This window comes from Perissodus microlepis, chromosome 23 (assembly GCF_051167445.1).
Source record: "Perissodus microlepis isolate ML-2025 ecotype Zambia chromosome 23, ASM5116744v1, whole genome shotgun sequence".
Lineage (NCBI taxonomy): Eukaryota > Metazoa > Chordata > Actinopteri > Cichliformes > Cichlidae > Perissodus > Perissodus microlepis.
The window spans coordinates 33,568,790-33,594,020 of NC_140482.1; the positions used below are offsets into that span (position 1 = coordinate 33,568,790).

General features: G+C 42.1%; 2 protein-coding genes across 3 annotated transcripts in view; one reads left to right on the top strand and one right to left on the bottom strand.

Annotated features, from left to right (window-relative positions):
* The first annotated feature begins 1,764 nt into the window (after positions 1-1,764).
* traf3ip2l (TRAF3 interacting protein 2-like) lies at positions 1,765-10,117 on the top strand. Of its 2 annotated transcripts, none has more exons than XM_084921001.1 (10): positions 1,765-2,000; positions 3,487-3,588; positions 3,762-4,408; positions 4,495-4,537; positions 4,653-4,717; positions 4,798-4,895; positions 5,413-5,481; positions 5,682-5,798; positions 5,924-5,998; positions 6,136-10,117. In XM_084921001.1, exons 2-10 carry the CDS (start codon positions 3,524-3,526, stop codon positions 6,280-6,282), a joined length of 1,326 nt encoding a protein of 441 aa, XP_084777127.1. In that variant the 5' UTR covers positions 1,765-2,000; positions 3,487-3,523; the 3' UTR covers positions 6,283-10,117. The 2 variants fall into 2 exon arrangements, with proteins under 2 accessions (XP_084777127.1, XP_084777128.1); XM_084921002.1 differs by having other exon boundaries at positions 3,490-3,588.
* The window catches only part of wwc3 (WWC family member 3), a 44,032-nt gene continuing 28,527 nt past the window's right edge, over positions 9,727-25,231 (bottom strand). Inside the window, exons 6-23 of the mRNA XM_084920999.1 lie at positions 24,222-24,351; positions 22,319-22,468; positions 22,080-22,153; positions 20,158-20,406; positions 18,608-18,697; positions 17,780-18,351; positions 17,175-17,295; positions 16,831-16,911; positions 16,654-16,740; positions 15,605-15,800; positions 15,341-15,511; positions 14,728-14,819; positions 14,477-14,624; positions 14,224-14,388; positions 11,670-11,762; positions 11,358-11,588; positions 11,150-11,277; positions 9,727-10,222 (exon numbers count right to left, since the gene is read on the bottom strand). Coding sequence (XP_084777125.1) covers positions 10,156-10,222; positions 11,150-11,277; positions 11,358-11,588; positions 11,670-11,762; positions 14,224-14,388; positions 14,477-14,624; positions 14,728-14,819; positions 15,341-15,511; positions 15,605-15,800; positions 16,654-16,740; positions 16,831-16,911; positions 17,175-17,295; positions 17,780-18,351; positions 18,608-18,697; positions 20,158-20,406; positions 22,080-22,153; positions 22,319-22,468; positions 24,222-24,351 — 2,845 coding nt within the window. The 3' untranslated portion in view covers positions 9,727-10,155. The remainder of the gene's footprint in view (positions 10,223-11,149; positions 11,278-11,357; positions 11,589-11,669; positions 11,763-14,223; positions 14,389-14,476; positions 14,625-14,727; positions 14,820-15,340; positions 15,512-15,604; positions 15,801-16,653; positions 16,741-16,830; positions 16,912-17,174; positions 17,296-17,779; positions 18,352-18,607; positions 18,698-20,157; positions 20,407-22,079; positions 22,154-22,318; positions 22,469-24,221; positions 24,352-25,231) is intronic.

Sequence of the window (25,231 nt, forward strand, 5' to 3'; positions counted from 1 at the left end):
CTCTTTTAATTCTTAAGTTTTAACAGCAAGTTTTAGAATCATCTGGTCCTTCTCAGGTGTTAAGATTGATTAAATACAACCTCAGATGAACAGCAAAACATGACGTGTTACACGCTGACATTATTTATCTAACAGACTAAACCAAAATGCAGAAGCACTGTGTGGAAAAACTAAGTAGATGCCATGCTTCTAAAACCACCCTCAGCAGCCATAAGTTGAAGTCATTGTTTTCTGTGTAACATTTTCATCCTCTCACATCGCTGTGGAGGAATTTCGACTCTTTGACCTTGATTCTTTTCTTTTTTTCTGTTGTAGGTTTGTTGCTATGCAGACAGTTGGTATGAGGTGTTTGTACTGATATGCTGTGATTGGTTTTCACCAAAATGTGGCAATGTGCATTTTGAATGCACATCACCTCATGATGAAAACACCCAACTGCAAATAAATAAACAGTTTATTAATAATACATTTTCAGATGATGATGATAAGATGCCAATTAACAATCTATGAAGAACATAAAAAATCTAACTGTGGGAACAGATTAACGTTAGAGAAAATAGTTAATCTGGTGATTTAGTGCAGAGAGGTGTAAATATTTTAATTTGAGTGAATTATCTCACGGCTGAGTGCTGCTCTTTATTTGTAAGGTGAATTGAGCTTTGAAAGTTTTTGATATTTTTATTTTTATTGCACAAAAGGACGAGAGCGCGACGGTAAAGTGCTAAGTGCATCCAGAACAAAAACAACAGCGATATGCTGCTAACGGCAAGATAGCCAAGAATAGCCAGAGTGATGTTATAGCTGAGTGAATGCCGACCCCAGCCCAACAAACAGATGAGCACTCAGGCTGGAGCCAGTGTTCGTGTTTCTTCAGTAGAATCACTGTAGCGATTGCTTTGAAGTCTCTGTGCTGGTTTTGAACTTTGTGCTGTCGGCTTTTTGTTCATACCTAAATCTAAGAGAAAATCATATGTGTGTACTCATTAGGACAGGGATTTGTGTTGGTGTGTGGGGCTGTAGCCTCAGGTTTATATTTTTGAATGGTGATTGTGAGACAGTGTGTTTCAGATCATTTTACAGAAGGATGCAAAAGTAATGTAAAAAGTAGTAATTAAGTACATTACTTAATTACTCAAGTTACATACTGCATTACTTTTAAGAAAAGTAGTCTGTAATTTGTGTAATATGTTACTTCCTGAGTAGTTAATCCAACACTGATCACAACAAAGAGGGGAAATAGCTTCAGCAGTCACTAACATTTGACCCACAGCATAGAGTTCATTTGCATGCATGTAATGTCTTTGATATGCTGCTTAGCGATGGCGGCGACTCTCAAAGCGGAGCCAGTGGAAACCCAGTGAGAATCAATAAGTGATATGGAATCGCTGAATTCTTATTAATTCCCATCCCTACTTATCATTTTCAACTTGAAGACTCAGGTTACATTATTAGGGGCGTGGCACTTTTTTTATAAGGAGCCACAAATAAAAAAATAAACAAATAATTCAGCTCTCCATCCTCTCTTTCCAAATATGATCACTCACCAGCTGACACTGCTTTTAAATGTAGGGTCCAAAACCAACAGGTCACATTAAACAGTGGCTACCTCCATCTTTTCAATACAGTCTGTGGATCAGGAGGTTTAATGGCTACATGTAAATCAATTAGTAAACTGTGTGTGTGTGTGTGTGTGTGTGTGTGTGTGTGTGTGTGTGTGTGGAGGAAGTCGATTGGGTGAAGGTGGAGTTTTTGGGGTGGGCGGTGCAGCTCGGCAGAACGCTAAAGATCAAACTGGCTCCGGTCTGTGCGTCAGTGTCTTTCATGTGTCTCGCGGAGACGTGGGTAAAAAGGACAATTATTACTGAGGCTCGAGCTCTTCTTTCGTTAATTAATATTTCGCTGAGACTCTTCGAGGACCTTTTTCCCCTTTGAGGTGTTCCTGTGTTTCCACGCCGCGGCTCAGTGACCTGAAGGAGGCTTGATGAGTGGAAGCAGCGCCGGTGAGTTGAATTATTACGCTTACACAACACGTTACCTGGTCACGCGCTTTACAAACCATCTCACGCTTATCACACCTTAAAAAATATATATATATATTAATAGGTTGTTCTTTAGTTTTCTCTTTGTCTTTGAGCATTTTTCTTCTTTCTCTAAGCTCAGACAGAAGCGAAAGTCACGGCAGATTGCACTACAGCTAATTTAACGCTCGTAGTGGTGTGAAAATTGAAAGTGTGATTATAGGAACCCTATGTGTGTGTTTATGCTTTATGTTGAACCGCAGGAAGTCAGCCTGAAATTTAAGCAGACGGAGAAATATCTGGGTCAGCGTCAGTGGAAAGTGCAAACTGCGACCACAGATCGGCTTTTAATGAGTGTGATTTACATTTACGGGAACTATCAGGGGTGTGTTGGAAGATAAACCCACCTAAAACGAGGTTACACGGCTTCTCTGTGGAGAAAGTCAGTGGAAAAATGAACGGTGACCCTAAAAAACGATCTAAGGGGATGCGATAGACTTTTTTTCTCTTTAATTCACTGAAAGCAGTTTTCATGGAAGTTTGAGCGCTTTAAAAACAAAACAAAACACAAGACATCGGGAAGACCTCTGAAATCCCAGAGGCAAGTTTTACATTTTAAAATGTTTGTGGTTTGATTTCTCCGGTAAATGAGAACCATCATTTCCTTATTCCCACATGTGCGTTTCCTGATGTGTTGACCATTAAACATTTAGAGAAAAGTCCCCTGTGTGGGAGGCACGTTTCTTGCAAATCAAGTCAAAAAGACACCGAGTGTGGGCAGATATCAGAAGTGCTTTATGAGTTTGTTCACCTCGAATAAAAGTGGTCCTGAGTTGACTGAGCTGGGTTTATTATAATAAAACGTCCAAACAGGATTTAAAAAAAATAATCCGACCTCCGTCTACTAACTACTACTACTGTAATATTATAGAAATGTTGATCTCATCAGACAAAACAATCACACAAGAGAAAGTGTAATTTATTTACACAGCCTGCCTCACCCAGAGTGTTTCTGCAGGTATTATTATTATTATTTTAACCTTTAATAGTGTATACTTTATTGATCCCCGTGGGGAAATTATTCTCTCTGCATTTAACCCGTTCACTCAGTGAAGCAGTCGGCAGCCACCAATCCAGCGCCCGGGGAGCAGTGTGTAGGGACTGTACCTTGCTCAGGGGTACCTCAGGGTAGCCGTTCAGTGGATTTGAACCCCCGACCTTCCGATTATGAGGTGACCACGCCCCATGGGGGGGACCACGATACCTAAGTTACCTACCATAAGTTTGGCTTTAACAGCTTATCAGCTCTGTTTCTTTAAATATATCAACTTTTATCTGGATGTTAATCACAACATATACTGCCGTTCATCTTGTCTCACAGACAAGGGACTGTTTACGCCTCCTGTTCACATCATAATTTCATATTTTCAGATTCTTTAAATACCCATATGTGTGTTTCTATCTCCAGCAGAATTTCATGTGCATCTCAAACCCCACACACATGGATGTCAGGAGGAAAAGGTCCAATGATGCTGCCCACGTCGGTCTACTCGGTTTCAACAACTACTAGGTGAGAGAAACGCTGCACGCATCCCAGCGCCTTTCTGCTGTGCTTTCACTTTAAAGTCACAGAGGATATCACACTTGATAAGAGCTGATAAAGTGCGTGAAACAGAAGTTCCACTAAAGTCAGACTGAAATTAATTTGCCTTCCCCCGTTCTGGTAAATGTTCCGGCTCACAGTCACATCAGCCACCTGGTCAGTCACCGCAACACTCCTGAAGAAGACGATGAAACCATGAGTGCAGAGCTGAGAGACCCCAGCATTCTTTCTAAATCGGAGTCCGCTTCCGACCCTCTGGGCCATCACCCTCTTTCAGACCGTGATGGCTCTCTGTTCGGCAAGCAGAGCCTGGACACAGAGGAGGAGCACAAGCACATTAGGATCTTCCCCCAGTCCAGCTTCTGCCCATCCCAGCCCTCTCGCAGCTTGCCAGCTGGGTACAGCCCACAAACTCCTTTCCCGAGCCAGGCATACAGCGGCTGGCTCCACCCGAGTTTCGCCAGCAGTTGGTCGGGATATCCCAACAGCCTGCCGTCCTGTCTGAGCCAGAAAGATTACTCCAGCTGTTCTGGAGAGAGCTGCCTCTCCAGATGCAAGTTCCTGTCCCTCCCCGGCACTCACAGCAGCATGGGCAGCTTAGAGCAGCCGCTCTCTCTGCGCTCCAACCCGCCTTCAGCCAACCTGTACCACCACACGTTATCGCCATACTCGTGTGCACCACAGGGGCCCGCCTGCTGTGCTCAGTGCCCTGCAGACGCCTTCAACAGGGAGCCTATGGGCAACAAGCATCCCTGGCCTGAGTACCATCCAGCTTACCGCCAGTACTGTAAGTTTGCCGGACCCTTTTTTAACCTTTAAACCACGCACAGACCGCAGCCTCAGCCGGTATTTATTTTGTCTGTACTGCTGCAGATGCAGGTGACTGCAGAGTTCCTGCAGGTGGATTCACACAGATGTGAGTTTTGATATTTTTGATTTATTTTTAAAAAAAATTACAATTAAATTCTTTCTCACTCTGTTGCTTGTTTCTGACTGCTATTAAAATGATTATTTTTTTTAACTACATACAGCGGACACAACGTTCCAGTCAAAGAGAAGCGCCCTCCTTGCAGCGCGCCGCTGTCTCTGGAGCAGAGTGAGTGCTCACGAGCAGATCAGACGCCTGGTCCTGTTGTCAGACGAACCCGCCTCTGAAAAAGTTTGTTTTTGTTGCAGGGCGTGTCTTCGTCACTTACGAAGCAGACAACGACAAGCATGTCAACGAGATCATCAAATTTGTGGCTCTGCTGCGGCACAACGGCTTTGACACGCACGTACGTGCAGCTTTTAGTCTTTTTGTGTGTTTTGTTAGAACAACTTAAAATCTCAGGAGCCGGAAAAAAAACAGTTAAAATTCAGCTGGCTAGATTTTAACAAACAACATTTTAAAAAACTTTGTCATTGTAATACTAAAGTTACAAATTTAGGTGCAATTATTATAAATATAGTATATAATAAATAGCTTATTAAATAGTTTACTGTATATCCATTTAAAAAAGTGATTTTTGAACTAAATTGTGATTCCTGGCTATTTTTGTAATTTCCTCCCAGAGTGAATGCTGGATGCTACAGATGAACTTTTAGTGTAGACTCTCATCAGCTCATCACGTTACATATTTCTTGCTTTCATTTTGTTGGTGACTCTGAGTTTCTGTTAATATCTTACAAGTTATCGCGTGTTATTTGTCAGCTTGTCCTGTTAACTGGCTTTACACAATTAAAATGTATAAAGAATTTGTGTGTTTTCTGCGCAGGGTTAAACTGTCTGACTCGCAGCTTTGCTTGTTTCAGATCGACATTTTCGAGCAGCAGTTCAGAAGCATAAGCAAGATTGACTTCATGGAGCGATACCTGAGTGAGGTAAAAAAAACAAACTGTCAGTGAAATTCTTTCATGATGATGAAATGGAATAACAACAGTTTAAATTGAGTAATCTGCCAACAAAGGAAGTCATTTTCACATCTAGGAACTCAAGACGTTCTGCAAGAGTGAACTTGTTGCATGAAGAAGTTTGATAGCTGCAGTAGCTTACTGCCAGTTGTGATTTTCTCTTGTCTTAGAAAGAGTATCTCATCATCATCATCATCAGCCCCAAGTACTACGAGACGGTGACGGCTTCCCCTGCTGGCCTGGAGAGCGACGAGAGGACCTACAACACGGTTTACATACATAAACAGGTGAGTGACCTGAATGTGGTCCAAACGAAGACTGAAATAATCTTAACGAGAGCGAAAAACTGCGTGCTCTCATCGCCGCTGTGAAATCAAATTGTGTATGTGGTTTTCCTGTGTGTGTCACTCAGCTGCAGAATGAATTCATCCAGAATGGAAGCAAGAATTTCAGGTTCATTCCTATTCTGTTCCCCGGGGCTAAAAAGGTAATTTTTACATGTTTTCCTGAGTGAGATCATGCCACTGATTCCACCCACCACCCCCCTAAGAAAAAGAAAAACCCAGTCTCACACCGTTTTGTTTCTTGTTTTTTTTTTTTTTTTTTGTCTGAATGTATAATCAGTGCCACGTCCCTAACTGGCTCCAGAACACACATGTATATGGATGGCCACGTGATCGGGATGACATCCTGCGGCGGCTGATGAGGGTCGAGAAGTACAACCCACCTCCTATCGGAGAGCTTCCGACCATAGTCTCCATCCCCATTTAAAAAAACTCTGAGCTGGATTCACAGACTGGACTTAAATCTTATTGGCTGTTGGTCATTAAGGAGGTGGACAGAGTGATGAGGTGCTTTTGTGAACAGACAGATGTTGTGTGTTTAAATTAACATATAGAGAAGTTCAGTGTTGGTCTGAGATAGAGGTGCAGACTCAGGCTTTTTTTTTTTTTTTTTTTAAATATATATATCTTTGCCGTTGTGCATCATGCTGTATGTGCACTGGTGCTACTCCAACTCGTGTTTTGTTTGTTTGTTTGTTTGTTTGTTTGTTTGTTTGTTTGTTTTAAAGGGGGTCTATTATCATTCCCAGCCCAAGCTATTGTTACTCTTGGAATCGGGAGCTTTGCCTGATTCACAGATCAAAGCAATCCTTATTCACCGTACAGGTGCAGAGACCGAGGAGAGTGCAAGCCATGTTGTTTTGTTAAAGCTACAGTTTGCACATGTCGCCTGAATGCGTCGTGTGCAGGTAATCACGAAGTTGCGTTTTTGAAAAGAACACAGCTGTGAGGACACAGTCTCTGGATGTGAGTGTGCACAACAGGCAGAATGGTGTGTGCGTGCAAAAAAACAAATTAAATTTTATGTGAGAACTGTTTGGGGAAAGCTTTCGTTTTCACATCTCGAGCACCTATGTTGGGCTTAAACTAAGGGTGTGCCTCCTAGTAGTTGATGGTTACACTTGATTTATAGGACTAGTAAATTGCTCCTCAATAATGTACGCTTCACGCAGAGCACAGCAGGGAAAACGCTGATAGCAGAACAGGTTTCAACCCCAACTTTAGCACTGCTTTCACTCAGGGCCCAACAATACGAGACCTGGTTCAACCTGGTTTCACCTGGTTGAACATTGGTCAAGCTGGGCGAACAGTAGATACACGGGTTCAACAGCCTGGGATTTACTTTATGTATATACACTGATCTCCTTGTACATGTTTATATTAAACATCTCAAACTGGAGCGATATACAGTACTGTGCAAAAGTCTTGAGTCACTAATCATTTTTTTAAAATTCTCCAACATAGCCTAAACTCTCTGAGACGAACCTTCTGGTAATTTTCTCCAGGCTTCATTCAAAGCTGTTTTTTGGATGTCGGCTGCCTTTTGTTCTGTTCTCTGTCAAGATCACACTTCAATAATGTTGACGTCCGGGCTTCATGACGAATAGTGTTGCGTGTTTTTTTTTGGGTTTTTTTTGTCTTTTCTGTCCGGATTTGCTTTTAGCAGATTGACAGTGATCTCATACACGATGCCAATCGGAGGAAAGTATTGGATGGTGAATCAAAATCTGATGGTACTTTCAGCATTCCTAAGACCATGAATTTTGACAAGATTCCCCACCATGTTTTACAGATGACCGCTATTGGCCTCCTGATCTCATCCTTAAACCAAAAAATTTCCAATTTGAATTTGTTACCACTGATTCTTCACTCCAGTTCTCGCGTAATTTCGCATACCTCTTTCCCCCTTCCTTACAAATGGCTTCTTCACAGCCTTTCACTGAGACCACTTCTGATGAGGGAATCACCTTGTTGATGTAAACTTACTATTTTATGTCTATCAAACTGTGTTAGCTTTGGCTTTTTTCATATAATAAACAAAAGACACGGAAATACAGTATCCAACTAGCAGACTTGCAAAAGCACCAAGAGGTACAATTTAAAAAATTTCTTTGCAAAGTTGTATTGTTATGTAAAAACACAACACTGGTTCATCCCTTGAGTTAGGTGCCTTTTTTGTGCTCTGGTGATACGTAGGTGACTGAGTGGCTTAACTAACAAAAGAAGTTCCTCTGAAAATGGACAGGTACAGGGACTGGGCTGAAAGCTCAAGTCTACTTAAAGTCTGGCTCCTTGGAAGTAAAATGTGAAGAAATGAAGTGTGGCTCAGGCCTTTTACACAGTACTGCATGTGACAGAAATTTAGGCAAAACATAATAGTTCCCCTTTAATTTTAAAGCCTGAAAACAGAGATTCATGAATAAGTGTTTGTTTGTTTTACTGGACATCTCCTACACGTCACTACAAACAGATGTATATGTGTTTGAGTGGAACAGCAGGGCTCTCACTTACAATGTGCAAACATTGACCCAGATACTATATTCTCTCAGCCTTTATGACTCCTATTACAGGTGCCTGTTCATTTTGAACAGCTGCTCAACTGGACGCATAACACATAGTGGTTTGTCATCGTGTTTTCTTATATTGTGTGTGGTTCGTATTGTTTAAAGAGAATGCAGGTGTGGGTAAAAATGGTTTGTGGCTTTTGTATTTGCATTTATACCTCTCTGTAAGCTGCACCTGAATTTATTTTCTCTAACCCACTTTTGTTAATTTATGTTCCAACTAAGTTATTCTTAAAGTTTTAGCAATTATTTTTTTCTGTATGAGCGTTAAAGTGTGTTGTTTCCCCCCTTTTAGCATCTAACCTTTTGTACTGAATACAACAAGAAGAGCGGGGGGGGGTAATCTGGTGTTTTTCATGTTCCTTCTGAATTGGAAACTATTCTCAGGGGATCCTTGATGCTATATGTTACAATAAAAGTATTGAATGACTGAAAAGTGTGGTGGCCCACATCAGACTTGCCCCCGAGCTGTCCTCTGAAAAATGCACAAGCGTTTGTAAAATTGGCCCCAAAAAATACAGACAAGCAGAGGCACGCTCCTGCGCTTCGTGGGGCCTCTACAAAAAGCAAGCTGAATTTTTCTGTTTAGAAACGAACCATGAGAACTTTAAGGTTTGATTGCAGATGTGTCAACACATCGCTGCCTGTGATGCCTCCATGAGAAATCCAACTGAGTCGCTTTGTCTGCTAACAAAACCTCAGAAGCGGCGCTGCAGTCGAATTACATCTGCTGCCTCTCCTTGCGTTGTGAAAAAACTTCAACAGGATGTTGTATAAAGATAATTAGCTGACACAGCTGCCTGCTTCGACTGTGGTACGGTTTCTCAAGAATCTGCAAATTTAGACTCAAATGGGTCATCGGAGCCTGGCTGTGGTTAGAGAAAAATCTTGTGTAATGCTGTGACACATTTAAAGAAAGCGCCCGCGTGTGCAGAATATGACACCACCTCCATCCTCGCACAGTTTGAATAAATACATTAAAATCCTGCTTTTTGCACAACTGATTACAAGCGAGATACAGATTAATGGTTTTATCTTCACAAGAGGTAACACTGCAGATGTTCATACATTAAGAAAAAAAATCTGAATACAGTGTTTCATATATTCATCCATATATTGAAAAGTACATGAAATAATATTAATTTTAATAACAATAAAAGGACAATGACATCTGTAACAAAAGTGGATTACAAAGTGACTTTTTATGCAAATAACTCTTAAGAATTAGGAGACAAATCAGACAATAATTCAATTTTACTGTATGTAAAAACACTGAAGTGCTATTTGTTCAAAGCTACAAAATACACTTAAAAAAAGCAGGAAGAGTTCTTTTTTATTTCCTTCAAGGAAAAGTACTATAAAATAAGTTACAGTACAGTGAATTTGTTCAAACTGACTTTTGTTCCCGTCTTCCAGCCTTTTGTAAGCACAAACAGAAGATAGTCATACAGGAGTAGAGAGGGAGATTGTTCGAAAGTCACTTTCCTCAAAAAGGAAACGAGCAGCCGCGCTGTCGTCGATAACTGTGCATCTTTAGTGTGTTTGTGTTTACAATAATCACACAAATGTTTCTGAAAATGTGAAACCTTTGAGCTTTGAGTCTTCATAGTCTGCTGGTCACGTCGCCTGTGGCCTTAGAAGAAATCTTGGTACTTCATGAGCTCAAAAAAAAAAAAAAAAAAAAAAAAAAAGCACAAATACTTCATGTTTAGTCACATAACACAGAGACGAGCTTCTCATACATCGTCAGCCGGCAAAGGAGGTATGTTGAACCTTGGTCTTGTGAAAAAAGCCATCTTCTCTCTGCAGGCAAAGAAGACGACTTGTTATAATTAATATGCCGTTTTTAGTAAAAGCTTCCTAATCAGCAGTGATCTTGTGAACTGTGCCGTGTCTCTTTGGTGTTTGACTTTTAAATCAATGTAGACAAAAGTTCTGTCGTTTTGTGTTTCGTACACTTTGCTGCTTTGACCGTAGATTTTCGGTCAGTTTTGCACAATGTGTCATTTTTGCATTGTGACATTGTGCTGTGTAAGGCTGGAAAAATGCACACATGGTCACCAAATTGGTCCTGAATTGATGGATATTTTTAGTTAGTCCTTAAAAAGCAGGTGGACCAGCAACTTGGAGTGCTGATAAAGCAGGAATGGATCGTCACTGATCAGTTAGGTCTAGACGTTGATGTCCAATATGTCAGAGATTTGCAGACGTTATGAATGAAGAAGAAAGATCAACAGTGTAAACAGTCTTTGCATGAACTTGACTTATTTGCCAGTAAAAGTTTTAGAAATTCTTCTCCTGCTACTTGTCACATTTCTGATTATTTAAATCTTAAAGAATTTAATTTACTGGAACCCACTGATTGGGCCTGCCATGACTTTCTTCTGATGGAAATAACCACAAATGTAACATTATGTAAGGTTCCCGATTTAAACTATGGATATGTGATATGAATAAAGTAGGAGCTCTGTAGATCTTAAGTTTCTAAACAACAGTCCTCTTCCACGATATCTTTCTTCAGAACACGAGGAAGGAATAGATGCCAAGCTAAATTTAAGACTTCTTCTGTGGTCAGCGGGTGTTCATAGCATACAGCTGAAACAGATTTTAGCTGACTTATAGATCACATCAGTTTAACCTGAAGTGCAGCCTCTGCTGACAGGCACAGTAATTTTCCTGGACTTCGGTGCCGTGACTAACAATGTGAAAACTGATCAGTGCATTTCTCACCTGAACGTCTGCACAGGCAACGGCTCCTTCTGGCTCTGCCCTCTCATCTGTAGAACCTCCTTAGAGGCCTTCCTCAGCCTCCTCTCTGCAGCCTCTTCCTGACGTTGCTCCTGCTTGCTTTGGTTGGCCTGTAAAGCAGCAAAAACTGTCAAACGCTGCTGGGAGAGGCGTATTTGTAAGGGAGCTGCAGCCCACTCTGTTTCCTCACCTGTCTCTGGGCCTCTCTGAGCAGGCATCGAAAGCGCTCGTCCCTCAGCGCCCAGTTGGGGAGCTCGGTGGCCTCCCTGGTCTGCGGCTCCTCCAGTCGCAGCTTCAGCTCTCTCAGGGCGCTCAGCTCCTCCATCAGCTGCCTCTGACGGGTCCTGCAGGCCTGGAGATCCAGCTCCAGGTCCAGGGAGGTGCGCGTCGGCTGCTCGGCCAGGGGGGAGCGGTACGACTGCTGCTCACACACAGACAACTCAGGTAAACGACAAAAAAACCCGTACAGGCACAGGGTGAAAGAGACATAATGAGGATGTACCTGCTTGTATCGCAGTGTTCTTCTTTCCAATGTGTTTCTAACAAAAGGTGACTTCTTTGGTAGAGTTGAGCTGTCACTGTCACTGCGATACAGCTGAAAGAAACAATAACATCCACTTTAAGGCCACAGCTCACCCTAAAATAAAATACATGTTTCCACTGCCCCATGGTGCCAAATGATCCAGCTAGATTATTTTAGTGAGAGTTGCCTTATTTTAAAGTGAGCCACACTTAGCAATGTGCAAAACTCTTGAGCCGACCCTAATTTCTTTACATTTTGTTATGAATATGGAAAATATGGCAGTGATTTATTACATGTTTAAACTGGCCCAAATGTTTTAGTTAATTACAGACAAGTGGAGACATGGACTTCCCTGCAAGGCTTTGTGCACCAAAACCGGTTTGAACAATTCTAATTAGCTTGAATGTCAATATTTGGTGCGACCACCTTTATTCTTTAACACAGCCTGGACTCTCTCAGACGAGCCTTCTGTAAGTAGTGTTCAGGAACAGTTCTCCAGGCTTTCAAGGACATTCAAAGCTCTTCTTTGGAAGAACATGATCCCACACTACTTCAATAATGTTAAGGTCCGGGCTCTGGGGAGGCCAGTCCATTGTTGTTTCCCATCAGATGCTAAATTAATCACATCACTTTGACAAGATTCCCAACACTGCTGACTGAAATGTAGCCTCAAACTACAACAGACCATGGTTTATAGATTTTGGAATAAAATTGGATCGCTCCATAAGTACGATGGCCCTCAGTGATGCCTGTAATTTGGCACACCTCAGCCTTTGCTCCCTGTTTCCCTTCCTTAACCTCCTAGGACCTGGCGTCCACATATGTGGACATCACATTTTGGGTTATTTAGACCAAAATACTCAATTTTGCTCTACAAGGGCCTGATATCCACTTACAAGGACATTATACTGCTACTGTTCCAGCAAAATTTTAAATGAATATCCTCATATGTAGCTCTTATTTTTCTTAAAAACAAAAATAAGGTAAAAAAAAAAAAAAAAAAAAAATCTGGTAATTCTTTGTTTTTACATTCATCGGGCCCCAATATGCCCAAATATCAAAGAGAAATTAAAAATGCATGCTGTGGAAGAGTTTGGGTCTTAGGAGGTTAAGAAAGGCTACTTGACAGCCACCCTTCCACTGAGACCACATCTGATGAGGCTTCAGGGCCAAATGTATCTCTCAGGTCCTTCCTGAATTTTTCCTATTTCTTTCTTTTATACACTGATGTAGTTTTTTAGGACTGCCATTTCCACTTCAGCTTCAGATCCAATTCAATTCAATTTATTTATATAGCACCAAATCACACCTCAAGGCACTTTATATAGTAAGGTAGACCCTACAATAATATCTTCAGAGAAAAAAACCCAACAATCATATGACCCCCTATGAGCAAGCTATTTGGCGACAGTGGGAAGGAAAAACTCTCTTTTAACAGGAAGAAACCTCCGGCAGAACCAGGCTCAGGGAGACGAGGCCATCTGCTGCGACTGGTTGGAGTGAGAGAAGGAAGACAATGCACTGATGTAGTTTTTTAGGACTGCCATTTCCACTTTATGGACACTTTGCACAGTATTCCAAAAGTTTTCAGCTTATTCCTCGTTCTATACTATTTTATGCAAATGTATTGTCTTTGGCATTTTTCATATATTCAATTAGTTTTTCATAGATTTAAGATGCATTTGGTTCTTTACCAAGTTGTGTGTTACATGTAAACACAACACTGCTTCGTACTTTGAATTAGGGGCCTTTTTTATGGTTGAATGATTCATAGATAAGAGTTAAGTGTGGCACAAAGGACTAAAAATCATTCGTCTCACAAAAAATGTGAGACACTCATTCATGTTTCTTTCCACAAATTATGACCCAGTTAGTCTAAAAACACAAACCTGTTACCGCACTACACCCACCGATCTTAGCGCTGCAGATGAAAGCGCAAATCTACACAGGATGTAAACACTTAAAGTCATCCCCTCACAGCTGAGCAGAAACTAGCTGTGCACTTCTTTTGGTTGGCAAATGTAGACAGTAGAGAGAAATTAGTTCCGACATGAAACTGCTCACAACAGCGTTTGTGGATTTTATTTGGGTATTTTAGTAACTAGGTCATGATTTCTGGAAAGAGACAGCTGTTTTTCGGATGATGTTTTTGAGTTATATATATTAAGATAAAGGAGACACCTCCACAGCTGATGGGCAACTCAAACCAAACAATACAGTATAAATGTTCCTGGAGGTGGGCGGGGCGCGGGCGGGTGGCAGAAAGTCATAATTATGGTTGACAAGGTTGAATGTTGTCTGTTTAACTTGCTGTAAAACAGTTAATTACATTCAAGAATCAGCTCATGTTTGAACATTTTAAATACTTAAAATGAGGGGGGGCTTTCCTGCACATTGTCTGCACATTAATCGTGCACGGCCTTTTCATCCAGATGGATATACAGCATGACAGGAAAGAAAGATGAGAATTACACTACACATCTTATATTCATATCTATATGCTGTCACTTTTATAATAAAATAAAATACTCACCCTGCACACATACTGATTCCGAGCACCCGGTGAGAAGGTCTGGGAGCGAACGATGGTGCTACCACGCATGAACGGCGAGGCGTGACCCCAGCGGCCTCCCCGCTCTTTAGGTCGGACTCGCACCGGCTCCGGGAACATGCCTTCTGTCATGGTCGCCTTTTCTACCTGCAAAAAAAAGTATGAACAGAACTTTTAATGCCAGATTTTTTTCCCCCAATAAGAATCTCCTCACTACCACAGCGTCACCTCGTACCTTGATTGTTGAGGGTTTGCAGACTGTCTGGTCACAGCGTCCTCCGGTGGTGATGCAGATTCCCTCTGCACACAGGCCCTCTGAGCAGGGAGCGGCGAATGCAATGCTGTTGCTGCAGCCGCTGTCCACTGACTCCGCCTGCCAACTCCTGAAAAATGCACCATCCTCATAAAGGTACAAACATGACAGGGGCTAAAACAATGTATTTATTTGTCAAAGCAAAATCTAGCCTGAGAGGAGGATAATGTCACCTTTCCGACGCTGCCTCCCCAGGCTCGTCCTTCTTCTCCCGCTCCTCCAGGTGGGTGGGGGTGTTGCGTGACAGCAGATTGCATGCAGTGTCCTGTAACATCACATTTTAATCCCTCAAACAAGATCTTCAGTCTTTCATCACTCCCCTCCCTCTGACTGCTGACAAGGGCTGAGGCTGGAGCATGCAGGCTGACTTGGCTTCTGAGACACATTCTTGTCAATTATGCACTCGAACAAGCTACACGCCTGCAGGCCGTTGGCTACAAGCTGCTATTCAACAATGGGAATGTGAATTTATCCAAAAGAATTAGCAGGATTACAACTTACAGGATCCAGTGAACAAAATTAGTTTACTCAGGCTCAGCTCTTGGAACCACAGGCTGCGGCTTTAAGATGGATGTAGCAACTGTAATGTCAATCTGGTTTATAGACGCCATTTGAAACGTTAATGTTTTGGGCAAAATGACAATATTTGGTCTGAATTCTCCTTGACCAGGTCCTCCAGACGCAGTCACACAGCCAAAGTCTTTGTTTTTAACTGATTTTTATCTGAGCAGCACCGTCCAGCTGCTTCCTGACACTGCTGTTATTGACTAAATAAAATATGTTTACCATGGCTCCGGGCCTTTGTTCGTCAACCTGGCCATCCTGGTGTCTGCGTTGGATGACGTTCCTCTGTTCAGGCCTCTGTGACTCTGTCCCATTCAACATCTGCACTCGCAGCCAGTGGTAAACCATCTCTGGGCTCCCCTCACAATCTGCCAGGCTCACCTGGGCTTTACCCTGCAGGCAAACACAGGACATTTTAATCTGAACAGCTGTAACCCCAGTCTCCACCAGCAGTGGGGTTACGGTAGCTGAGCCCTTCAGACCCACCAGCAGCTCTTCCTGAGCCTGAGGTCCCAGTGAGCAGACAGACAGCTGCAGAACGCACACCGCCAGGGCGTTTGCTGGGACAGGAATGCGGAAGCCTTCGTTGAAAGTCATCTGGGATTGTGGCTCCAATGCTGTACAACAGTAAAACGCACAGGCCCTGCTGCCGTCCAGTGAAATCAGGTGCACCTTCACATACCTGAAGAACAACGCATGAAAAGAACAATACTCAGACAGACTTCTACTTAATGCGAACGAGTGTCCTCAGAGTGCTGAGACAGAAAACATTCAGAGCGTTGGCTCAAGTAAAAGGAACACTATAGGAAGAAGGAAGTTTCCACTCCCTTTGTCATTGAGTCTGCCTTTACATTAAACAACTATTTTAAAAATGGGCTGTTCTAAAGAGCTCAATAAATTCCTCTGTAACAGGATGCAACATATCAGTTTGTGAAATTTCTTCCCCTGATATTCCACGAACAACTGCAGGAGGCAAACTGGAGATAAGCGGGTGCCTTTAAACGCAAAGTGCAAAGATCAAGGAAAGTCTAACGAAGTACTCGGACATCCTTTTAACTGTAAAGCACAGCAGGGAGAACGACAGAAGAAGCAACTGGTGATTTTTTTTTTGACTTTTGAAGAAAATCAAACAGGATATTCTCAACAGCTCTTTATGTTTATGGCTGAATACAGCTTGTGCAGTGTTGTTTTGCTGTTGATATTTTATTCTTATTCCATGTAATAAAAACAGGATAGTGAGCCAATGCACCAGCCTGTGCACCAGGCCTATCATCTCAATGGCCTGACAGTCTCAATACGAGTTAGAAAAGATATGGGAAATTTAGCTAAGCAAATTAATGATTAAAAAAAAAACTGCCTAAATTCTTTAAAAAGTTGACTTTTAAACTAGAAATCCATCAAGTCTGTTCTTTTTAACCTAAATTGGAGTAGCAGCAGTTTCCCTGTGCATCCCGTAAACTAACCATCTGATTAATATAGAGTCATCTCCTTCTGCCACAAGTATTTCTTTCATTTTCAGAGCTGAAAGTACTCACACTTTATAGCCGTCTCTCACAATTGACCTATTTAAATTTTTGACTTGTAACAGATGCAGTCGCAGAGACTGAGAACTGGACTCCCACCTGTGAAGAGAGAATAGAGTTCATCCAGAGATATTAACGAGGAACGAGCTTTGCCACCCACGCACTGTCTGCACTAACTTGTTTACTCACAGCAGTCCCAGTTGGATCTGGGTGGGCTCGCTCGCAGACGTCAGCTCTTTCATGTATGACATCTCATCAAACTCCTCCGCCCTGTTGGACGAATGGAAAAATGGTGAATGAGCAAAGAGTTTCCCCACTTTACTGGACACAAGCTTTTTGTTTAGTCTACTAAAGGTAGTCAAGCCTCTATGGACAGGATTATAACTACCTGAATTTATAATGAAAAGCAATGCCATGCAAACACCACAGTCACAAATTCTGAAAGCATTCTTATTTCGGGTGTAGTACTCTCCTTCTCCACTAGGAGGTGTTAAAGTTTAGCTTTAATACTGTGAGAATGGACCTCTACTCACCTTCTGCCCCAGGCCTCAAACACCCCGCTGTCGGTGGCCAGAGCATCCTCAGAAACACCTGCAGAGACTCTCCTGGCTCTCCTGCCACTTCTGTTGGCACTGTTTCCCCTCAGAGTAACTCCTACAAAGATTTGGAGTTAATTCAATGCATTAGCAGGTAGGCTTTAGCATTTTAGGCAAGATCATATCTTTAGAGTCTCAGGAAGACAGCCTGCCTCAGGAAAAGCAGCTCACAGAATGAGTGAGCTGTTGTCTCTTGCTGCCTTTTACTGATTAGACATTGTGTCATTTAGAATTTCTGCTCTTTTGCCTTTATTATTTTATTGAGATCACGATAATTACCCACAAACTCAACTTCTTTGGGGTTTCTGTGAACATTTATTATAATTAAATCAAATTAAGTAGCTAAATATCTTGGCAGAGAGTGAATTTAAACTTTATTGAATGTCTACAGTGAAGATAAGGAAATGTGCTGAAAGGCAAAACAAGATAATAACAGCAAAACAGAAAACAGCACAGTGACCGTTTTAATCATTTCGACCCATTAATATAACATTTTTTTTTGTGAACTCTGAGTTAGGTTTATACAGAGTTTCTTCGCTTACCTGTGGAGGTGAAAGCCGCCTGAGCCCCACTGTCTCTGTGAATCTTGTTATCCAGTTGATGCACAGCGGCCGGGCTGACCGTTTCCTCACTGCTTATCATGGAGGTGTGTGATAGGGTTTGTGACTGCGCCCGTAGCCCCTCTAAAATACCGCGCCCCGCCTGCTCCATGTATTCCTCCGTCATCTGGGTGAGGGGACAGTCCTGAGGGGCAGAGTGGTAGGGCGTGTCCATTGGCGAGCTGGGCGGTGACAGGGAGGATAGCGAGGAGCGGGAGGACAGCGAAGCCAGGGACTGCGGGGTGTCGTGGGAGCGTTTGGTTTTGCTCTGGGTCAGAGGGTCGGGGGTAAACATGGAGCAGTCTCTTGAGACCGTCTCTGGGGGAAGCAGGTAACGGAGGTGAGGGTCAAGGGGCTCTCCAGCGCCCTCGTGGCGCTCATATTGGGGGAGACCGTAGATGTCGCTGAAACTGATGGAGCTGAGGGAGCCTCGGCTGGACGCCAGGGAACCCCGACTGGAGGCTAAAGAGCCGCGGCTGCTGCTGGACGACACGGTCAGAGAACTGGCCGACAGGCTGGAGGCAGACAAGAGAAAGGAGCAGGAGAGAAATGGGTAGAAATCTAAATAATGCCTTTTATGAATTCAGTAAATGAAAACTTTATTTATTATAGTTATTTAAAGCTGTCTGCACTTCGGATTTATTTTGATTACAATTTCACTTTAATTTAAAACTCCCAGTGGTGGCAAAACTACAGAACATGTGACTCTTTATCCTCATGAGAGAGCAGACGCAGACAATGACTGAGGAACTTTAGGAGTGTGTGCTGCACCTTTTCAGCTGGGAGTGAAGGTAGGTGGTGATGCGTGTTGCCTCCTCCAGCTGTCTCAGCAGAACATTCCTCTTCTCCTGCTGCAGGATCCTGTTGGAAGATTCACTTCGATGTATAAGAAATCCAGAGTTCAATGTATGGCACCACATATCAGCCGGCAGGCTTGTGTAACAGCTCACTGCGTTTTAATCTTACAGGATAAACTGGGCTACGAGGGCACCGGTATATTCCCTCTAAAAGAACACAGCTGCAAACCTAATCTGATAGTGAACGAGATACACTATGTTATGGTTTCATGTAAGGAGAGTTATTTGAGGCATCCTTCCCCTGATCAGCTCATTTTTATACACACTTCAAACCCATTCTAAAAGGTTTTAGTAAATGTTTAAAAAGTGTGCGATAAAAAGCTGAAACAAAGCGGGCAATAAATAAAAATATCAGTAACACTCCAAATTGTTTCTGCATGGAAACTGTTTTGAGTTTTCTTTGGTTTGTCATTTTTCCAGTGTGAATAAACCACATACGGGAACCTGCTGACAGTCAGTATGTAGTATGGAAATGGACACAAAGTCCAACAGCTCACTGTGATTTATGATGATGGATTTATAGCTTTTCATTTTAGTATGTGAGTATATGTGCATCCCCTTGATACAAAAAGAAACCCCACAGGCTGCTAAGTTCACAGACATATGACAGCTATGATGAAGGCAGTGGAGGCGACAATGGGGCAGAGAAGATAATAATTTCCAAATGAGTGTAAAAAGATTGGAAATACTGATGCCCTGTTAACATTTAAACACAATGTGTACCACTCTCAGTTCATACAGTGTCAACAAATTATTGTTCCAAGTACCTTTAATGGATGTAGAACAATATGACGTGTTAGGTAAAGCAAGCCGATTTATAAAACAAACCAAAACAAAACAAAAAAAAAACTGGCAGCACTTCACAGGCTCCATTACTCGAGAGGACCACATGACATCTCAGCATTTCTAAGCATTTCCGTCTATATGACTTTATTTTTTCTTGCTATAAACTTCTTTCCATTTGTTTCTCTGTGGCCTCTCTTGTTTTGTTGTTTTTATGTCTTTCTTGCTTATTCCCCCCTCCCCCTGACATTTAAAGGGTGTAGAGGAAAAAGCTGGGTAACATACTTGTTTAATGGCCACTTTATTGCTTTTCCTTTCTCTTTTCAGTGTTCATAAAAAAATAAACAAAATATGAAAATGTTTGAATAAAGAGTTGTAATTTGAACTGTGATACACATTTTGTTTACTCGATCGCTTGACTACTGTTATGGTGAGAACATTCACCTTGAGATTATCTTCATTTGGCATCTGTTTGGATGTGGAACGAGTCTTCAGGTGTCTTTATTATTATATATCCAATATGGTGCTATTGGTGTGTTCTGGTGATAACTGTTACTTATTAACCTGATATTTATTAAATAACGTTAAAGTGCACCTGACTGTAAATTATCGCTCTTACTGTATTATTTGTTTATGCATCTTAAATTTGCCTGTCAGAGAGCACGCTGTCATCATTCTCACCTCTGATTGGCTCCCTGGCTTTGGGAGCTCTGTGCCCTCTGCACCTCCTCCTCCAGCCTGGAGCGCTCCTCCTCCAGCTCCAGCAGCTTCTCCGGCGGGTGCTGCTGCTTGCTGACATGAATGATCTCCTGCAGGAGGGCCTCCTTCTCGCGCAGGAGTTGCAAGAAGTCCCGGTCGCGGTCTGCCTCGGCCCGCCCCGACCAGCTCTCACTGTCCAGCTGTGCTAGCTGGTGCTGTATGCTCTGCACCCTGAGAGAGGAGCGGGAAAGATTACACATGCTGCATAAACCCTTTACATTTTTACATCGTAAATTTCATGTTCACTTTAAATTCACATACCATGATTAAGAAAAAGAAATCAGTCTTTCAGACTCAGAACTTCATGATAATAGTTGTGGTTTAAAGTTTACATACACTCACATTCACAACCTCTGTGGCCCCATATTAATATTTTTATGAGCGGCTGCTGAATAAATGCTACCTGCAGCATTATGTACAGCTTCTGTTTACTCTGCACAAGTGTTTATAGCAACACACGTACAATTGGCTCCACTTAACACTGCACATTTGAGCCCTGCTGACGCTTCATGCTGTGATTTATAATGACAGCATTCAGTGTCTGTAATTTCTGCCCGAGCTACCTGCTGCATCAGCGAGTGCTCTTACAGGTGTATATGATCCAGATGTTTGCTCAGAGTTAATTGGGTTCTCACAGAGTGATTTCTCAGCTTGGATGAAATAACTGTGTTTATGTGAGATGGATTTCAGACAGAGTGACTCAGTGACAGAGCATGCAAGTTTCCACAGGTCTCCCCCCTCCCTCCCTGCCTCTCTTCCCCTCCTGATGTCATGGTTGGCACTACAGCTGCTGGGTCACAACAGCAACATGAATCTTTTTTTTTTTTTTTTTTTTTTTTTTTAATATAACTCTGAGGATGTTGCTGCTGTAACCTCTTTATAGCTGGAAGACAGTCTGACCAGGAATCATTAGACAACACAAACATCAGAAGTTTGTTCTCGATTTTCTCACCGTCTGTCATTTTTGTGAACTGGGTCATATAATTTCCACTGTAATTTAATTTTCTTATAATAATGACACATAGTTTGGATAAGGCATGACCTGAGTGTGAAAGCAAAACCGATTTACTCGTTTAACGACCCTCTCCGATGGCCATGAGCTGCGCAATCCGCCAGAACAGCATCACAGATACAACTGACTTAAATGAGCTTCCTCGTAAGAGTGTCAGTGCATATAGGCACGTAGGGTTGGTACGCAGTACTGGGACACATGATGACCTCAGCTGGATTAGCTTCTGATTTCAATGTTTCACTTTAATCATTGATATGATTTTGATCATTTCCACTGACTGCTGTCACATCATCACATTAGTCCTCAGTGAATTAGTGAGAGATGTTCCCTTGATTTTTTTGAGAGATCCTGATGTGGTGACCAAACTAACACATAGATTTAACCGAAGTGGCCTGAGTCACATTTACAGCCCAAATTACTGGACGAACCTGTGCTGAATTCGTAAGCAGCCTTTTTTTTTTTTTTTTTAATGTAAAGGAATTCCATGCTTTATCCAGTGTTGATTTTGCCAACATATAATTTGGTCTATGCTATAGGGTGAGCTGGGATATATTTAGCCAAACAGTGTCTATATTAAATCACCCTGCGGAGAAACAGGGTTTGACATGGAGGCTGGCGGTGGGCAGTCCTCTCCCTTTGGCTGTGTGCACAAAGGCAGCACACAGTCAGCAGCAGCAGCGTGGCCAGGCAAGAATGTGACCACCCAGCTCATTCTGCCGGCCAGACATCGCTCAGCAGCCACGTCCACCGGGCGCAAATACTATTCATAACACATCCTCCCACTGCTGGTGTGTCATAGTAGTACGAATAACAAACAGCCAGGCACACTTACTTTTTCTTGGCTTCCTCGTACTGCCAGTTCAGTTTCACTTTGTCCACCAAATATGAGGAGTCTTGGGAAACATACTGAAGAGAAATAAGGCAATGGACCAGATTACATGATACGATCAGATTATTTGGCTTTAGTCATTTCAAATTTATGCAGGGAGTTAAATAAAGTAATACACTCATCATCTGGGATGCTGACTATCAATTTAGGGTGAGACAGGGAGGTGTAGCGGCGTCTCCTACCTCCCCCATTATGTCAGTCTGACAGCCAGTGTCACAGTACTGCTGCAGATTGCACGAGTCACCCACGGTTCCAGTGCTGTTCGCCATCTCGCTGGCCGAATCGCTCACCGACAAGCTGCTTTGGAAGTTAACAGTCAGCTTAGCCAGGCTCTGTGAGAAAGAGGACACGTTATGTTCATTTCCAACACCACATTTATATTCTTAAATAATTCAAACCTTCAGATGATTCAGAGTTCAAAATAATCTTTATTTAACTTATACTGGGATATGTTAGAGATATGACTTCATTTTAATATGCAGTCAAGAGTAGAAAAGTGTGTAGAAAAGTTTTAAGACTAAGTTTTTGTTCTTTGGGAACAACGGCCTGCTTCTTTCTTATTCACACAGGTGTACTCCGTCTTGCTTCTATTGATTTTCACTGCAAGATGTTAGCGAGACCTGCTATGATGTACGGTTTATGGACAGCGGCACTGTCAAAAAGACAGGAAGCGCATCTGGAGGAGTTGAAGATATTAAAGCTTTCATTGGGAATGACAAGAATGGACAGGATAAGAAATCATTATAATAAAGGACAGATTAGGTTGAGTACACTGGAGAGAAAGTAAGAGAGGCTGAGACAGTTCAGACAGTGGACATATTGGACAAAGGATGTTTAATATGGAGCTGTCAGACAGCGAGAAAAGAGGAAGACCTCAGAGAAATTTCATGAACATAGTGAAGGAGGTACATGCAGAGGGTTGGTGTGACAGAAGCGGATGTTAGGAATAAGGTGAGATGGATTCAGATGACCTGCAGTTGTGATCCATAAAAGAAGCAGTCGGAAGAAGAAGAAAAAAGGTTCACATTTCTTTGGTGGTCACCAGAAATTTGTGTGCAGGAAAAACCCGACAGCTGTTTAAATGAGTTTGACACTCTTATGTTAGATACTGGATAAGACAAATAATCTCCTTTATTATCCAAATATCATACAGGCTGCCTTTTTCAAAAATAAAACAACTGAGAAGTTTCAGTAATTTGAAATACACATGGTAAAATCATGTCTGTGTTCAGACAGCAACACCTTGTGAATTGTTTGTCTTATTGTGATATACCAAATAACTCTGTGTAGCTCATTTTCTCTTCTTCCCAAAACCGTTTGAATGTTCTCTTTAGCACAAACGGTAGCGGAGTTACGGTCACTTAAAGATAGCTTGGAAAATGCCCCCACAGCCAGAGTGGTAAAAAAATACAAATAAAATAAAAGTTAACATCAAACCTTGTACTAGAAAGAATAACATAAATACTGAAGGCCAAAGAAGACGAGTCTGAAAAGGTCTGGAGACCGTTTTTTACTTTCTCTGTTATCAGTGTAATTGTTTATTGTGAATCATGCAGAGTTTGTTTTTATTGAATTATTACAGGGAGTTTTTAGCCAAATTAAATGCATCTGTTTTAGTTTATGTGAGTAGGTGCTTTAACGTGTTTGTATGATAAACGTTTGATCGTTTGCTTTTTCTTAAATGCCTTGTGTGAATTTTTCTTTTGATAAAGAAAAAATATATTAGAAAATATTGTCGGGAAAAAAAAAAGTGTCATCTGCCTCCACTGCGTGCTCAAAAATAGATCGTGATGCTGCCAGGAAATGCATCTGCAAATGTGGTCATCATTATCATCCTGTTACCGCTCGATTATTCATAATTTATTGCTGCGTCGTATATTTTGCTTTGCTGACAAAACCTGAAACTTGGGGGGTGATTCAGATGTCTGGAAATGTGCTTTAATAATAGACAATGAGGCGAAGTAGCAGAGGCTGACAGACACTAGAGGTCAGTATCTAACATGTCAACAACAAAAAAAAACTGAGAACTTCTGAAGCTAGCAAGTCAACATGATCTTTAAAGAAGAAGAGGAAAAAAAGAGACACCTGGATGAGGTCCTGCCTCTCCTTCTCGCCTGTGCTGATGGCCTTCTTGATGCTACGCAGTTCGTTGAAGATGGCTTGAGCCTCGTCCAGCTTGTAGTTTGTCTGACTGGAGGACATCTTTCTGTCAATCCTGGAAGGTAAAAAATACACATTTTATATCTGCTAAGACACTCTTGGCTTTTGCAAAGTATAATGAAGCTCTGATGTACAGCAAGGGCTCTCGAAACATTATGACCGAGTGGCATGTAATGTGGTTTATTTTGATTGTTTTGTAGTTTGTTTGGGGTTTTTTTTACTTTAAAGTGGCTGTTACAGTCATTGAAAGTAAAGGTAACTGTCAGGGTAACTGAAGGCCCATGTGACTAATTCCCTGTGATCGGAGGGCTTTTAGGGCCTTGTTTATGAAGGACAGGAGAATGGGGATGGGTTTGTGTGGTATCAGCAGTGATGTGTACACGCCTCTGATTTTTATAAGGAAGAGCCAGCGAAGCGTGAAAGGGAAGCTGTTCAGAATTACTGGTCGATCTACGTTCCCACCCTCACCTATGGCCATGAGCTCTGGGTAGTGACCAAAAAAATAAGAACCAAAGGGCAGAAATTAGCTTCCTCTGAAGGGCAGCTGGGATGTCCATTAGAGACAGGGTTCAGGAGTAGAACCACTACTCCTCCAAACTGAAAGCAGGAGGAGGTGGCTTCCCAGCACATTTGATGTGAGGCGTTCCTGGACTTACCAGGAAGAGGGCCTGTGGCAGACTCACTGCATGCTGGAGGGTTTATATGCCTCTCCTGGCTTGGGAATGACTCAATGTCCCCATGAAAGAGCTGCAGGAGATGGTGGGAGAGAGGTCTGAGCACAGGGCCCAGATAAGCAGTAGAAAGCTGGTGGATAAAGGGAAGCCTGCTGTGATGGTAACACTAGAATAGTTAAATGTGAAGAGAAATGCCACCTTGTTCTTGTGTTTTGTTTCTTTATCACAGTATGACATGAACTGTGAATTAATTAAATGTTT